This window comes from Lytechinus pictus, chromosome 2 (assembly GCF_037042905.1).
Source record: "Lytechinus pictus isolate F3 Inbred chromosome 2, Lp3.0, whole genome shotgun sequence".
In the NCBI taxonomy this organism is placed as follows: domain Eukaryota; kingdom Metazoa; phylum Echinodermata; class Echinoidea; order Temnopleuroida; family Toxopneustidae; genus Lytechinus; species Lytechinus pictus.
In genome coordinates, this window is record NC_087246.1 from 33,285,499 (window position 1) to 33,300,573 (window position 15,075).

Consider the following 15,075-nt stretch of genomic DNA (forward strand, 5'->3'; position numbering starts at 1 on the left):
GATGATGATGATTGAAGATATTGATGATGATGATGATTATGATGGTGGTGGTGATGTTTGAAGATGAATGATAATGGTGATGGTGATTGATGATGGTGATGTGACTGATCATAATGCAATTCTAACTGCAGTGTTTAATCAGGCTTGTGAAACACCCCTCCCCTAATGTATAATTACATTACTTGCACATTTTTATATTTGACTTTCATTGGAGTAGATATTATCGTACATTTCAAGTTGATTTTTGCTAACGTACATGTATTTTTTTCTTCCTTTTCATTCTCTTGTTATTCTTATCACTTCAGTATCTATTGGGATTACGCTGTCACAGTAAATGTAGAAGACATAGTTTATCTTCATTGTCATCAACAACGTAAGTTATGCTGCCTCTACGCCGGCTATACGGCGAGTCGAAATCAGCTGTTTTATTCAAAATACCTAAATGTCGCTGGTACAGAAAATGTTAAAACGGCAGTTTTCCATCGTAGGGGAAATATAATCTCAGTAAATCATTTCGGCTGACCAAAATGTTTTAGCCGGCCAAATTTTTTTTGCCAGGCAAAGAGGTTTTTTAGCTCCACTGAGGGGCTGACCTAAATCTGTTAGAAAAGGGTATGCATAGTGTTTGCCAACGGAAATCCAGTGTTACTTGCACCTGCATACTTGCATGGTTTCAGCACATTTTTGGTTGGTCCAAACCTATTTTTATACAGTGAAATATATGTCATTTTAACACTCCATGTGAACACCTTCATTCAAAAAAATGATATGAAATTGTGTCAAAAATTGAAGTTCTTCATTGTGAAAAAGAGCAGATATATTGAGCATTATTCATCATGAGGCTCTGTCATTTATTTGTTACATTTTAATTGTTAATGGTCATTGTTAATGGTAATGCTACTATTAAAGGGTTTTTTGTCAACCATTTGTCGGTGATTTCCATTGACATATTAGCTCCCAGCCAATCAGATAAAGGATTGCATTTGCTTTTAACTGTTCGCAAAAATCACTGGCAGAGCATGGCATGAAACGATCGCCAGGTTCCTGTCTGTCTGGGTTTGTTATCAGGATCATTAGATACTTAGGTAATTTATGTCTTTTTTCTTTCTTTTTTTTCCTCTTAACTCACACTTTTATTTTCTGCCCCCACCCATCACCATTTTACCTCTCTTCATGTTTCTCCCTTTCATTCCTACCCATCTTCCTATTTTCTTTCTCTCTTTCTCACTCCCTCTATTTATCATTAACTCTTCTTTTTTCCCCTCTTTCTTATTCTCTTTCTCTCTCTTCCATGCCTCTCATATACCACCCCCTCTCCCGACTATCCACTCCTTTTCACTCCCTCTATCTCCCTTCCCTTCTGTCTCTTGCCACCCTTTGTCCTTCTGTCCATCTATCTCTCTCCTTCACTCATTATATTCTGATCAACCTCACTCCTTCATCTGCTCTCCTATTCCGTTACCCCTCTTCTCCCGTTGTCTTTCCCACCCGTGTCTACAGCGGATAGTGGGGGTACCCTGGTCTTGGTGGGGCAGGATGGAGTCCAGTATCCACCCATCCACTTCCCCAAGGGGGGCCACCTCCTTGCGTTCCTCACCTGTCTCGAGAATGGTCTCCTACCCCGCGGTCAGCTGGACCCCCCTCTCTGGTCCCAGAGGGGCAAGGGCAAGGTCCTTCCCAAGCTGCGGAGGAAGAGCTCCAAGAGCTCGGGATTGGGCGTCGCCTCCTCCCAGGACGGCACCCAGATCTTCGAAGGGGACGAAGCCACGGACTACGTCTTCAGAATCATCACAAGCTTCAGGCCTGAATTCAGTAAGTGTCCTACAGCCTGGGGTCTGTGTCACAAAACTGAGCAATTGATCATACATTTAATTTGTATTCTCAATTGCATGTGATTATCAATGTGATCAAGCCTAATGATCATCATTGTAATCAAGCTCTAGGTTTTGTGTTACTAGACCCAGAAAGCAAGATGTATCCATGGAAAATTACAATCAAAGAAAATATGGCTTCTTGTTTAAATCTATGATGTTAATACTTATTCTAATAATCATGATGGTATCTCATTGATTGGTAATAGATGACAACTGCTCTCATTTTCAATGGATATAAACCAAATATTATTTGATTTAAATTCAATTCAAGTTATCTTACACTTGATATAACATATTCCTTTTGTAGATTATGTAGATGGTGCAAGACTCTTGCTTCTGTCCTGTGGAGAAGTACACTGAAATTTTTGATGGAAAATAAATTCTATTTTTGGTGTTAGTCATACTGAAGAACATAATAACATGTACCACTTTTAAGCTAAGTAACAAACTAGAATTCTTCTCATCTTCTATCACTCTACTCCTCCACTTTTTGACATCTTCACAGTTCCTGAGGAAGCAAGCATCCTGCCGATCCGCAACGGAGGCAGCAGGCACCACCACACGGCGTTCCCCTGGACGGCCCGGGATATGGGCCCCCGGCACGCCCTGATCCGGCAGCAGGAGGTGGCGCAGAGTCCCACCGGCTCCTCCCCGTCCCCTGTCCAGCTTCCCCCTGCCATCCCGTACTCCCCGGTCTCGCCCACCTCGGCTGAGCTGGCAGCCATTACCAGCAGGTGGGACCAGTATCAAGGGTTAGGACCGCTCCACACCACCAAGCTACCATTTATCTTGTCTTTGTCCAAACTGTGAAGAAAGCATGCTCAGAATCTGTTTATCTTTAATAGTTGTGTGTTTGTGTGTAGATATTCATTTACTGTTATAGTCATTATTACTACTATTTTGTTTGTATGTAGTAGAGCTATGTTGCATACCAGGGGGCCGTTTCATAAAGCTGTTCGTAAGTTAAGAGTGACTTTAAGAACGACTGGTGAACCTTTCTTATGCGCTTAACCATCGCCAATGAATATACCATTTTCCACAAGAAAGGATCACCCGTCGTTCTTAAAGTTGCTCTTAACTTACGAACAGCTTTATGAAACACCCACCAGGGGCCGTTTCATAAAGCTGTTTGTAAGTTTTGTGCAACTTTACTCACGACTGGTGACTCTTGTTATGCTAATTTATATACCCCAAAGACATGGTAGTTATAAGGGGCTGAATATGGTTTCACAAACAATACTGGCACTGAAATAGCATTGTAACCAACCTTGCTGGATCTGCCTCTGAACTTCTATTATCCTAATCAAATCTTGCCAAATAAATTTTGTAGTCAATTACTTGTTCATCACCAAATATTATCTCCAAAATATGGGATTTCAACTTTATCTGAAGGCAATGCAAATTATTGAGAAGCTGATATGGTACAAGAAATGGTTATAAGTCTTGTGTTAAATTGTGCATAACTTTAATATGAAACACCATTCTGGCCCTGTAACACAAAGGTATGTAATCAGTCACTTCGTAGCGATGGTCAATCAAGATTGCTGTTACACACACTTATTATACAAACGTATCCACTTTCAACCAGTCAGAATCGATATTTTAGATTTGCAATCGATCTTTGATATTTTTGTTGTTGATCTACAGAAGTCGCAGTACATAATTTGAGAGATTTAAACAATAAGATACAAATGGAACCTTTTCCGCATAACAATATCAAGAAATTATAAAATATTCATTGTATACTTTCAGCCAGCTAAAATCTTGTAGCTTGTCTGTAGGCATAGATATCTGACATAATGCTATCAATTTTCATTTATTTTAGCCATTTTCCAATTTCTACTGCACCCTCAAATACTTGAGAATACAAATTATGAAAATATGTACTGATGTCCCACATATTGACAAGCTCTTGTTGGAATAAGACATCATCTTCAAATTAAATTAAACTGAAGTAGTACACCTTTTCCCCTTCATTAATACAGTAACTAGATGAATAAATATTTTCAGCAAAATGCAACAATTAACATATAAAAGTATTGATTAACATAACCTAACAAATAAAAACAAGTTAACTTGGAAAAATAAACATTGTATTAGTAAATGAGAAGGGGAGATGGGTAAGTTGGAATGCGGGGTAAGTTGAAACATTGTAATTTTCTTTAACGCCTTTAAATAAATTTATTCAATACTGCCCTCAATTTATTGCCATTACCAACAGCTATCCACCATATTACAGACAACACATGTGCAACAAGCATGGTGAAGTTAGAAAGGAATAATTGTTTTTTCACCTTCTGAGTAATTTTTTTTCTCTTTTAGAAATGTTTTATTACCTCAGAGAAGTTTATAGATCAAGTTGGCCAGTTTTGGGGTATAATATACACTTGTACGAAGCTACAAAATAAGGTTATTAATATGCCATGGTGAAGTCCTTTTTTGTGTGCTGTAAGCTTATAAATGTCAAATGGGCCTCTGGGGTTAGTTGGAACAAAATTGAAGGGGCTAGTTGGAACATGTTCCAACTTACCTCAAACATAATTATGAATAAAATCATTGGATATGAGAAAAAAATGTATACAGTATTTCACACTCTTTTGAACATGTCTTTTAAGCCATGCTTGTTTTGTTTCTCAGTTAGGTCTGAGTGTGCATTTAAGGCCTATTGTATGCCCCCAATGCAATATTAACCCTTATCAAACTGCGGGGGGGGGGGGGGGAGGTGAATTTGAGCCCCCCCTTGACAAATTTTGCCACTACGCCGCCACGCAATTTTTTTTACCTCACTGCTCCCTGGCTTTTTACTTTCAAGTCCTGCGCATCATTTGAGATCAAATTTGCAATGCCCTGGTGCGCGATTTAGAAATTATGCAACATTTTGTACGTGCATGTCGGACCCAAAATCGCTCGAAAACGTGATTCCAAGTACAAGGTCAATGCACATTGTGTTTTTCAACCAAAAATCATACATGTATGACTATTTGTACTTTTGTTGGTTCAAATGGATTTATTTTATGCTACATGTATTTATATTCGCTAAAAGGTCCCAAACAAAGTTCATCAGAAAAAAACAATAAAAACAAAGGTTTGAGAAAACAAAGAAATACATATTAAAGAAACAAAAAAGACATAGGAAATTATATTTTTTGCCTATATTTTTGTAGATATTTGTTATAAATGTAAAATTGATACTCTCACCAAAAATTAGCATTCTACTAGTTAAATAAATTGAGTTAAAGGCAAAAACATTAAAAAAAAAAATTAGGGCAAATTTCATATGCTTATTTGTATAATTAATTAATCAAAAAATATAAACAATTAATTTTTGTCATGTAAATTCGATGCAGAACTACATGAAATTTGCTGATACTTAATTGCATGTAAAATCAAACACACACAAATACGCGGAATTCTACTACACAGTCGGCTTGCGTGAGTGGCCTTATTATAGAAAACAAAGTTTAACAAATCAGAATGTACACACCTATAATATTTTGAACTTGAAAAAAATAAAGCAAATAGGCTGAAATCATGTAATATTACGGTTGTAAAAAGTTTTGATATAATTCTTATTTGACCATGCAGTGTTCCAATTTACCCCATATCATGTATCAACTTACCCCATATATGGGGTAAGTTGGAACGCTTGCGATGGTCTTGTTCAGGTGGATTTTTTCAGTAACCATCATAGAGTTAAACATTTTATGGGGTACATTTGAAGCCCTTAGATATATGCTTTAAGCTGATATATTGATTGTTTCTCGAATAAAATCTACTTGGATTTTACAGCCATTTTTGTCAAAAATGTTCCAACTAACCCCGATCTCCCCTACCTGATATGAAGAATTTCCTTGAATTCTCGAGCACCTAATCAGGGTAGCAGTGCTAGAGCCGGGGTAGTAGTATGCAGCGCTTGGAAACAATGGCCCGTATTCTGAAGTCGGGTTTAACTTAAACTCAGGTTTAAAGTTGTGGTTTAAGTATGGATAGCCAAATGTTACATAAATCACTAACAGTAGAGATATCATATTTCAGCTCATTTGGTTCTCAAATCATCCATAATTGTCTAGAAAGTATACAAAGATGGTTGTCTTTACCATCGATGAATCAGGAAAGAGCACAGTAAACATAAGAAACATACAACTTAATAAAAATTTTGACACTTTTGGCTTCCCATAATTGTAGCACAGAGTTAGACCATGGTCTAAGTTAAACCTGACTTCAGAATACGGGCCATTGTGTTTATAAGCACGATATAAATGTTGCATATTAACATTATTATTATTATTGTATTTCAAAGTGTTTTGAAATGTATCCATCCATTTCAAAAGCAAAATGCGTAATAACTTTGCTTTTGTACGTTTGTTTTTTAGTAGATGTATGTGTTTTTGTTTAATGCTTATTGCATTGTGTATATCAGGAAAGTGTGATTCATTGAGCATGCTCTTTTCCAGTATGACTGGTTCACTTTGACATGCTCTGTTTGGGAAAATGAAACTATTTTTGACCTGCAAAGAGTCTTTTCAGGTTATTCAGTATCCAGATTAAAAATGTTCTTGTATAAGAATTTTTTTCTGATTCCCAAATATGATTTTCTTCTTCATGCGAATCAGTCCTTAAAAAAGAAGAATGAAATTATGACCATTTATTCACTTGAAATCATATCTCTAAGAAAATGTTGAAAATAAATACTGATCCTTTGACTCGAGAAATAAGAACATGGTTTGTCATCCAATATGCATGTTTCATTGAAGTAATGATTTGAAAATACATGCTAGTAAATTCACACTCCCAGTCCGTTCAGAGCATGTCATATTAATTAGGAAACGAGTTGATGGTAGTTTGTGTGATGTGAACAGTCCTGTCTTTGGTATATTATTGTGCTTATATAGTTTATAAGTAACTGTAGTTTAACCTTTTACTTGTTTTGTTTTTATTTAATTGGCAGATTAGCTAGCTTATGGATATCTAGCAGCGTTTGAAACATAATATGAAATGTATATAGTTAGTGGGCTGTTAAATATATTGAATCTCAATATTCTTAAATATTGGGGATAGCTCAGAAAATAAATGTATTTCAGGATTATGGCAATGATGACAACCGTTTATTGTCTGAAAACAGTCTCCTAATTCATGTAGAATAATCTATCTAGGTAAAGAATGTAAACATCAATATGTCATAACTCTGAAATGCAGTTTTCTCTTAGCTTTCCTCAAAATGTTATAATTTTGAGATACAAAATTTGTAACAACCCAACAACAATAGAATGATAGGAAATTAGTTAAATTAATTCCACATTTCATTAGTTTTGCATGCATTAATCTATTATTATTTTGTGTATTTAAAAAAAAAATCAGGTACTCATGCATTCAAGAAGCTGGATTTCAGTAGCTCGTAATAACATCTTTACCTTCTATTGATAACATTTTTTCTTTATGTAATGGGGCCCTGGTCGTAAAAAATTATTTAGAGGAAGGATGATGTTTTTCATTCACAAAATTATTTTTGATTATACAAATTCAAATTAATTCAAAGGTTTTATAGGCCTCAATGTTTTGTTAGGGAGGTGTTAAGTAAAAAATTGAAATTTTAATTTTGTTGTGAATTTTTGGTTTATCACGAATGAATTGATAGTCTTCTTATTCCAATGTAGTGGACAAATGCTTATGATTAATATCAGGCCTTAAATTTTAATATATTTTAAAGGCAATGACCCTTTTCTATAGGGCATATTTCAATAAGAGAACTTAAATGGGGGAAATGGGATAAAAGGGATAAAAGAGTGCAAAAATATCCAAGGTAAAAGGGATAGGCATTGATTCCGGTCAGTAGGGTATCCAAGTGAATAGCCTTCAATCGCCTTAGACTAATTTAAGCCCTGGGTTATGTGTGATAGGTTAAGTTAAACCATAAGAAAAATCGAATGCAAGATTCAAAATTTTATTTCATATATTTAAATTGTAAGGGTAAGAATAATTAGCATCCTCAGAAATATAACCCGAATCGTGGAGATTATTCTGAAACCAAATTCTTAGTACATTTTAGATAAAGTAGGCAGTTCAGAGTACATACATTTTTTTAAAAGAGATTTACTTTTTATTTCTTTGTATCTTCCTTTCTTGTATTATAAAAACCTAACAGATCATCGATCAGAATTCTTTGTGATACAATGAGAAGACAGATTATATCAAGAGCATTCTATGGCTGTAAGTATCCAAGGGTAGTTCTAGAATGGTACTAGGGAAACATATTTATTTCTTGCTTTAATGAAAGTATTTTGCTACTGGGTGGTATATCTTAGTTGTCTTTCAATGTTTATAGTCACCCACAAATTTATGCATGTCTGGTGGCCTTTTCTTGTGTTCAATAGATTCTCAATAATTTGTATTCCCCATCAGCCTAAGTTGATTTTTTATCTATGTTTGTAGTGAAACAGCCATGTGCGTGTATTGTGTGCTGAGATAATATCTTAAGTGGAATTAATTCAAAAGTTTCACTGGCTGCAAATGAAAAAAAAGGCTCTGAGATTGGCCAAATCATCGCCACTATCTATTTGATATGCATTGTTGTTGGACACGAAAGGGAAGACTTGATGAGTCAAATCTTCATTAGTTTAAGACTATGCTAGCCTTAAAGATGGAATCTTTTACATAAAATTCTTTGCCAAATGACCATTAAGTCTTGTTAGGAGTTTGAATAATTGATATTCTATGACTTCATTTTTTTTCATATTTTTTTTTCCCCTTTTAGGGTTGGCCCATTGCAGACACCTTCGTACCGTCCGAACCCATTTATCCGGCTTGGTTCATCCAGTCATTATGACCAAGGAGATGACAGAAGAAGCCTCGTTGGGACTGACCTGTGAGAAGTGGGCGGAGCTCTTCAACTCGGAGGAGGATATCGATGAGGCGGAAGTGATGAGGTTAATTTATTTTGGTGGTATGGACCATGAGATTAGGAGAGAGGTGAGTGTTTAGCCCCTTCTATTGTGAGCTCTGGTTGGTTTTTGGTGTTTCTCCTGAGACAAATTCTCCTAAATTAATATCTCTGAAGATATTTTTCCTACATTAATATCTCTGAAGAATTAGGATGAGAGTTAATAATCTGATATGGTCCTTTTTCAATTCAATTCAATTCAATTTGCATTTATTTCATTCTCGATAAAAACAATTATAAAGCAAGGTATGAGAAACAATATATTTACAAGCAAGAGTAAAAAATGAAAATGAAATGGGGAACTGCATAAATAAAGCCAAGTGGCCTTGTGTAAGCGCAGTTCCCAAAACATTAATAACATGACATGGTATAGAGAAACAATAAGATAAAGAATTAAACATGATATATAAACAAGAAAAAAATACATTAAAAAGAAACATGAAAAAAACATTTTATTTAGAATACTGAGAGAATTAGAATAATAGTTGGGGTTCGGATTAGGGTTAGATTTTATGTTTGACCTGATGTGTCACTTCGGCCATTTTTAACTGAAGGCGAAGTGGAGTTACTCTGGATTGAGTTGATACGCTTGTACTGCAGACCGACATTACACCCCTTTTCAAACTGGCAAGCTCTGCAGCGGTGTATCCGCAGTCGACATGGTTTTTAAGTGAGTTCGCGCCATATGTGTGGCCCGCGGAAACGAATGAAGTTACTCACGAGATAGGCGATACCGCACTTCCGGTGCGGACTAACTCCTTTTGTAACCCTCTTCTCAAAGTTGGTTGAGTGCTAACTTTGAATCCGGATCGAAATAATCCTAGAATTTTCATACTGCCCTCCAAACAGGGGTTTGAGAGATCAGATTTTTAGCTGATTTCAGGTTTTTTTTTTTTTTTTTTTTCAGCTTAATTTCAGCTTATTTTTGGCTTTCCTCTGTACAAAAAGTGTGGGAGCTCTTTCTATTTCAGATTTTTTCAACACTCTTCAGCTTTTTTCAGATCTTTTTATTTGTGATCACTCACTTTCCTGTCCAAAGTGGAGTAACTCCTTCTGGACTACAGAGTAACTCCACTTTGGCTGTCAGTAAAAAGTGGTTTAAATCAAATACCATAGAGTTGACTTGGCACAGTATTATTTGGCAAGACATTGATGTAAATTTACTACCCTCCAACCGGCTATGAAATGGGTAGCTGGTAGATGGTAGGATACGAAAATCAAGGTAGTTTGCTCAACATTTTTTATATCATAGGGACTGGCAGACTATTCACCAGGGAGTGGAAAATGTGCATGTGTAATATATGGTCTAGGGTGATTGAAAGAGATGACTTTATTGAGGGTCAGTGAATGAATTTTGAAGCTTAAGGACTGAACTTTAATGTCGGTAAGAGTATGGCTCGCACCTCAGATCTCTTGATTGGTTTATAACTTCCACATATAGCTGGATAACATATCCTGTGACCCAGAATTCATATATTTTTTGCATTTCTTTTCTCTGTTTCAAATGTGATTCTCTTCATTTCTTTTCAGGTCTGGCCCTACCTACTGGGTCACTACAAGTTAAACTCAACGGAAGAGGAGCGTGGCGGCGTCGATGAGGGCGTCAGGCTGAATTACGAGCAGATCTTGGCAGAGTGGATGGCTGTTGAAGCTATCATTAGACAGAGGGATAAAGATAACCAGCAGGCTAAACTGTCATCGGAAAATAGTTCAGAGGGGCAGATACCACTCACGGGTGAGTAGGTGGGACTGAAGTCAAATCAGAGTTCAGGGCGGTATTGCATAAAAGCTGCTGTTCTGTTGTCACTCTGCTACCAACGGTTATTTCTATGGAATCCTTGATTTTGATTGGCTATTGACGAGTGTTGAGAATGGTGGTTGTCTTTGGATGGTATACTCTTTTAGATTGGTCCCAGCAAAAATCAGTGAAAGTGTAAACGAAAATGGACAAAACACAATAAAGACAGATAAGGTAAGATAGACAGACCGATTCGTAGGCACCTGGCAGGAATTTATTCTTTGAAACACAGCGGATGTTATGGCTGCTCTGCCAAAGCCAGGGAAATCATTCTGCATTTTACTGTATAGCAATTACAGACTTTATCTGATAAAGCGAGTAAGTAAGCAAGTATGAAAATTATTATCATGATTGATTCTTTTACTGCAAATGCCAGTTCTCAGATACCTTGCAAACAACCTTTTACAATCGCATAGAGACAGATTAATCCAGTATTCAAAATCACTACCTGGGCCCCGTCTTACAAAGAGTTAGGATTGATCCAATCAATCTCAAGTATATGGAAATCAATCAATGTCGTAATTTTTCTTTAGGAAATTTGCTCAATGCCCTCGAAAACAAAGAGAAGCAAACTGAATTGTCAAGAAAACAGTGAATGTATGAATAAACATAATTTCTAGAAAATATTTTGAACAAACATGTAATTTTAGATGTTGACGTTGCTGGCTTTCCGTAGTTGCGATTGATCGGATCAACCGTCACTCTTTGTAAGACGGGGCCCTGATTTCCCTAACACAAAGATTTGCGATTGATTTTACAATTGATATGTACGCTTGATTACACATATTGATCAATGTAATGAAGCATAAATATCCACCCTACAATCAATCCCAAAGCATTTTTGTTACCGGACCCCAAAACCCTGTAATTCATATTAAAGGTGTCAATCACTCAACATGGTTGAAAATTTAGCTTCACTATGAATAGTGCACATTGGTACTCAGACATCTTGACCCCAAAATAGAATCTCATGTAGCCTACTGGTAGCCTGGCAGTTATGATTAATCTTGTTGCTGGGATTGAACAGCTCATGTTTCATTCCCCAGTTGGCCCGCAGCTTGTGCTGGTACCAAGTGGGAGTTTCTTATAGGCTTTCTGTATTGGAATTTTCAGGTAGACATGTGGGTGTATGAGTTACTATAATAATGGACAGAGAAAAATGTGAGAACTTTAAAGGGAAGGGGGTGGGAAGGAGTAGGAGCCATGTCTTAAATAAGGGAATGGAGTGAGGCAAGGTCTTGTGAGGGAAAAACATTATGTGAATAAAAGTAGATGAATTGGAGAGAGATCTACGAGGGGGTGGGGGCATGTCCCAAATTTCAATTTGTGTGTAGTATAAAGTTAATTCAGTGTTCTGAAAGGGAAGTTCACTTGACTTCCATCTGTGAATTGTCATCAAATTTGCATAAAATGTTTCATGTTAAGCATGATTAGTTTAATTATTTTACATCTCGATAGAAACATAGGGTGGTATTCTGATAATTAAACCTAGGTTTAACCCTAGTCTAAACTATAATTTTAAACCACAGTCATATGGGTTGCTGGACTTCATAATACTTCTTCCATATTTGTTGCAATCATGTAGCAAAGGATTCATAAAAAATTAAAATTATTTATATTTTTGTATTTTCTTTTCTTTTTGGAGCAGGAGAAGTGTGATTTTGAATTGGTGAATTAGTTGGCAACTGGCACTGTGTAAAAGCGTAGTCTGAGTTAACCCAGGTTCAACTAAAACCCTGACTATCACAATACCACCCATTGAGATTAATTTCAATGAGCCTGAGAGGGACAAATTTGTTGAAGTAATTTCTTACTCCTTGAACATCTTAATCCCTTTTCATCTTTTTCTTTTACTAGGTTGGCAAGTTTGGTACATTACAAATAAGGTATTATTACTTGAATGGTCTGTCATTTGAATGTGTTTGTAACCCCTTTGATTTTAGGCCATGATCCTAGCTTGGACAGCGAGGTGTTCGAGATCGACGACGACAACGACGAGTACGTTGAGAGCGGGGAGGTGATCCAGGAGGTAGACCAGGCTGATCTCACCAAAGAACAACAGGACTTTGTTCAGAAGGAAGACTATGTGGTCCTAAGGTACACTATCAATAGGAATTTTTTTCTCCATGACGCACGACAGGTTCAAGAACAGATATAATGTATTTTGATTTTATTTGATTTATGATTGGTGATTGGTGGGGATTTTTTTACCTGATTGCTAAGAAAGCATGAATGCTTGTAAGCAAGCAACCAGAGGACCGACGGCTTAAGGTCCTCTCCGAAGGACCTGGTAGTGAGGATTAATGCCTTACAAAAGGCCACTAGCGCACCAAGTAGGAATCAAACCCGGGTCACCGGAATACGAATCCCCCGCTCTACCGACTGAGCTAGCGCGCCTCCCTTTCTGCATTCATGATGAATATGCATGTACAAAGGGAATACATTATAATAAAACAATAAGCATTTCCGCGCATCACTTGAAAAAATATAATTTAAAAGAATGCAGGAGACTGCCATTGTGAATGATCAAGCTTGAAAATGATGGTGGCCTCGCAATATTTTTCCAATACCCTTCATGACAATGAACACCCAAGGAATCTTTGTCACAATTAGGGAATCAAAACCGCAGTTACGTCTTGGACTCTGGACAAACAACATATTTACAATATTTCGTAAGCTCCATAACTTAGGACGAAACAGCTGTTCAGTTTCACCAATTTTCGACAAAGATCTCCCAGCTGTTCATTGTCATTTGACGATTTTTCATTGCGTTTACTGTTTTCTCGAATCCATTGATCCTTCTGGATGCTTGGAAATACTTTTGTTACAGAATTGGTGGATCCAGGATTTCAAAATAGAGGGGGCCACACAGAGCAAATTTGAAAATGGAGCGGGTGCAGATGATAATTTTATTAGATTTAGCTATATTGATTTGTATGTTCAATGGTAGATTCTGAATTATAGAAATGCAGAATGCATCTCTGACTGGATTCACCACAGTTACAGAATGCCAATAATACCCACCATTTTGACTCAAGTTTTCACTCCTGATGAAGAGCAGAGTTAACATGCTCAAAACATTGTGATCAATAGTTCTTTTTAGAGTTATATTCCGAAAGATTAGCAAAAAGTCCTTTTCAGGACTATCTTTAATACATGGTGAAACCAAAAACCCTATTATCTATCCATGTTTTGTATGGTCACTCGATGTTATAGTTACCATTAACATACTCCAAAAGAAACTGTAAATGGTGATTTTACTGAGGATTTGATTTCAGATGTGTGTAATAGTTCTATATCAAACTCTAACTAAACAGAAAAATACCTTGCAAAGCAAATTTTGACATTCACAAGTATTTTTGTTATTGTTGTGACATCAAAACGTAAGGATACATAGATAAAGATGCTTGATTATCAAGAACAAGCTTGGAGTACACCTGGTGTGCATTAAATGGTTCATTGTTTTATGATAATTAATTGACCAATGACATTGCACTACCTTGTCATATTATTTAACAGGGTTCCCAGCCCATCAGGGAAAATTATTTTACTTTTTTCCAGTCAGGGAATAATCAGGAAATTTGATTTTAAAAATACCTCAAATCAGGGGAAAATGGCTCAAATGAGGGAAAATCAGGGAATTTTATCGGGTCAAAAGCATGGTAGTTAGTCAGACTCTATAATATTTTGTTGCCATTGAATAACTGGTTATGGTGTTTTTTAGTGTGTTTTTTACATGTAATTCACTGGAACAACTTAGAAAACTGGGAATGGGTTTAAATAATTCTCAGGGAATTTCTTAACTTCATCAGGGAAAAATCAGGGAATTTTGTTTTTTTGAAAAGCTGGGAACCCTGTTAAACATGTTTCTATCTCACTCTTATTCATTTATTTGTGGCTACTTGATGCTTCCTAGTAATTGCCAATATGTATACATATACATATGTTTTTTCTCTCCTTCTCTTTTCTTCCAATGCACCTTGAAGACTGCAGAATGGATTAGCCATCATAAATCATATCTCTTATTTTGTATTCCTGCAGTCGATGTAGGAGTCCACGCCAAGACACATTAGAGACCGAGACTGGGCGGAGCCTCGGCAGTGAGGTCAGCGGAGACGTGCCATGCGAGGTCATCGCCAGCGGTAAGATGTCACCGCCGGGTAGCGACGAAGGCTTTGGGGACGCATCCAGTATCACAGACAGTACTAGCAGACATAGCTCAAGATTGGCATCATCGTCATACTCGTATGACTCGAGAGAGGTAATAAATGTTTCAGTCAAACCTGTCTTAGCGGCTACCTGTCTATGGGGACCACCTGCTTATAGCAGGAATTTATAATTTCACCACAGGAAATTTATGTGTTTTAGACCCCTTCTATAGTGGCCACCTGTCTAAAACAGCCAGCAGCCTCTCATTTTACATCCCTCTGTCAATATAGGATCTTCTGCAGGTTCTACTGAAAATT

General features: G+C 36.7%; 1 protein-coding gene across 1 annotated transcript in view; it reads left to right on the forward strand.

Moving 5' to 3' along the window:
* The window catches only part of LOC129281210 (small G protein signaling modulator 2-like), a 63,303-nt gene that overhangs the window by 34,648 nt on the left and 13,580 nt on the right, over positions 1-15,075 (forward strand). Inside the window, exons 8-15 of the mRNA XM_064095607.1 lie at positions 306-373; positions 1,501-1,812; positions 2,380-2,626; positions 8,017-8,081; positions 8,626-8,840; positions 10,342-10,546; positions 12,553-12,706; positions 14,651-14,870. Of these exons, the coding sequence (XP_063951677.1) occupies positions 306-373; positions 1,501-1,812; positions 2,380-2,626; positions 8,017-8,081; positions 8,626-8,840; positions 10,342-10,546; positions 12,553-12,706; positions 14,651-14,870 (1,486 nt within the window). The remainder of the gene's footprint in view (positions 1-305; positions 374-1,500; positions 1,813-2,379; positions 2,627-8,016; positions 8,082-8,625; positions 8,841-10,341; positions 10,547-12,552; positions 12,707-14,650; positions 14,871-15,075) is intronic.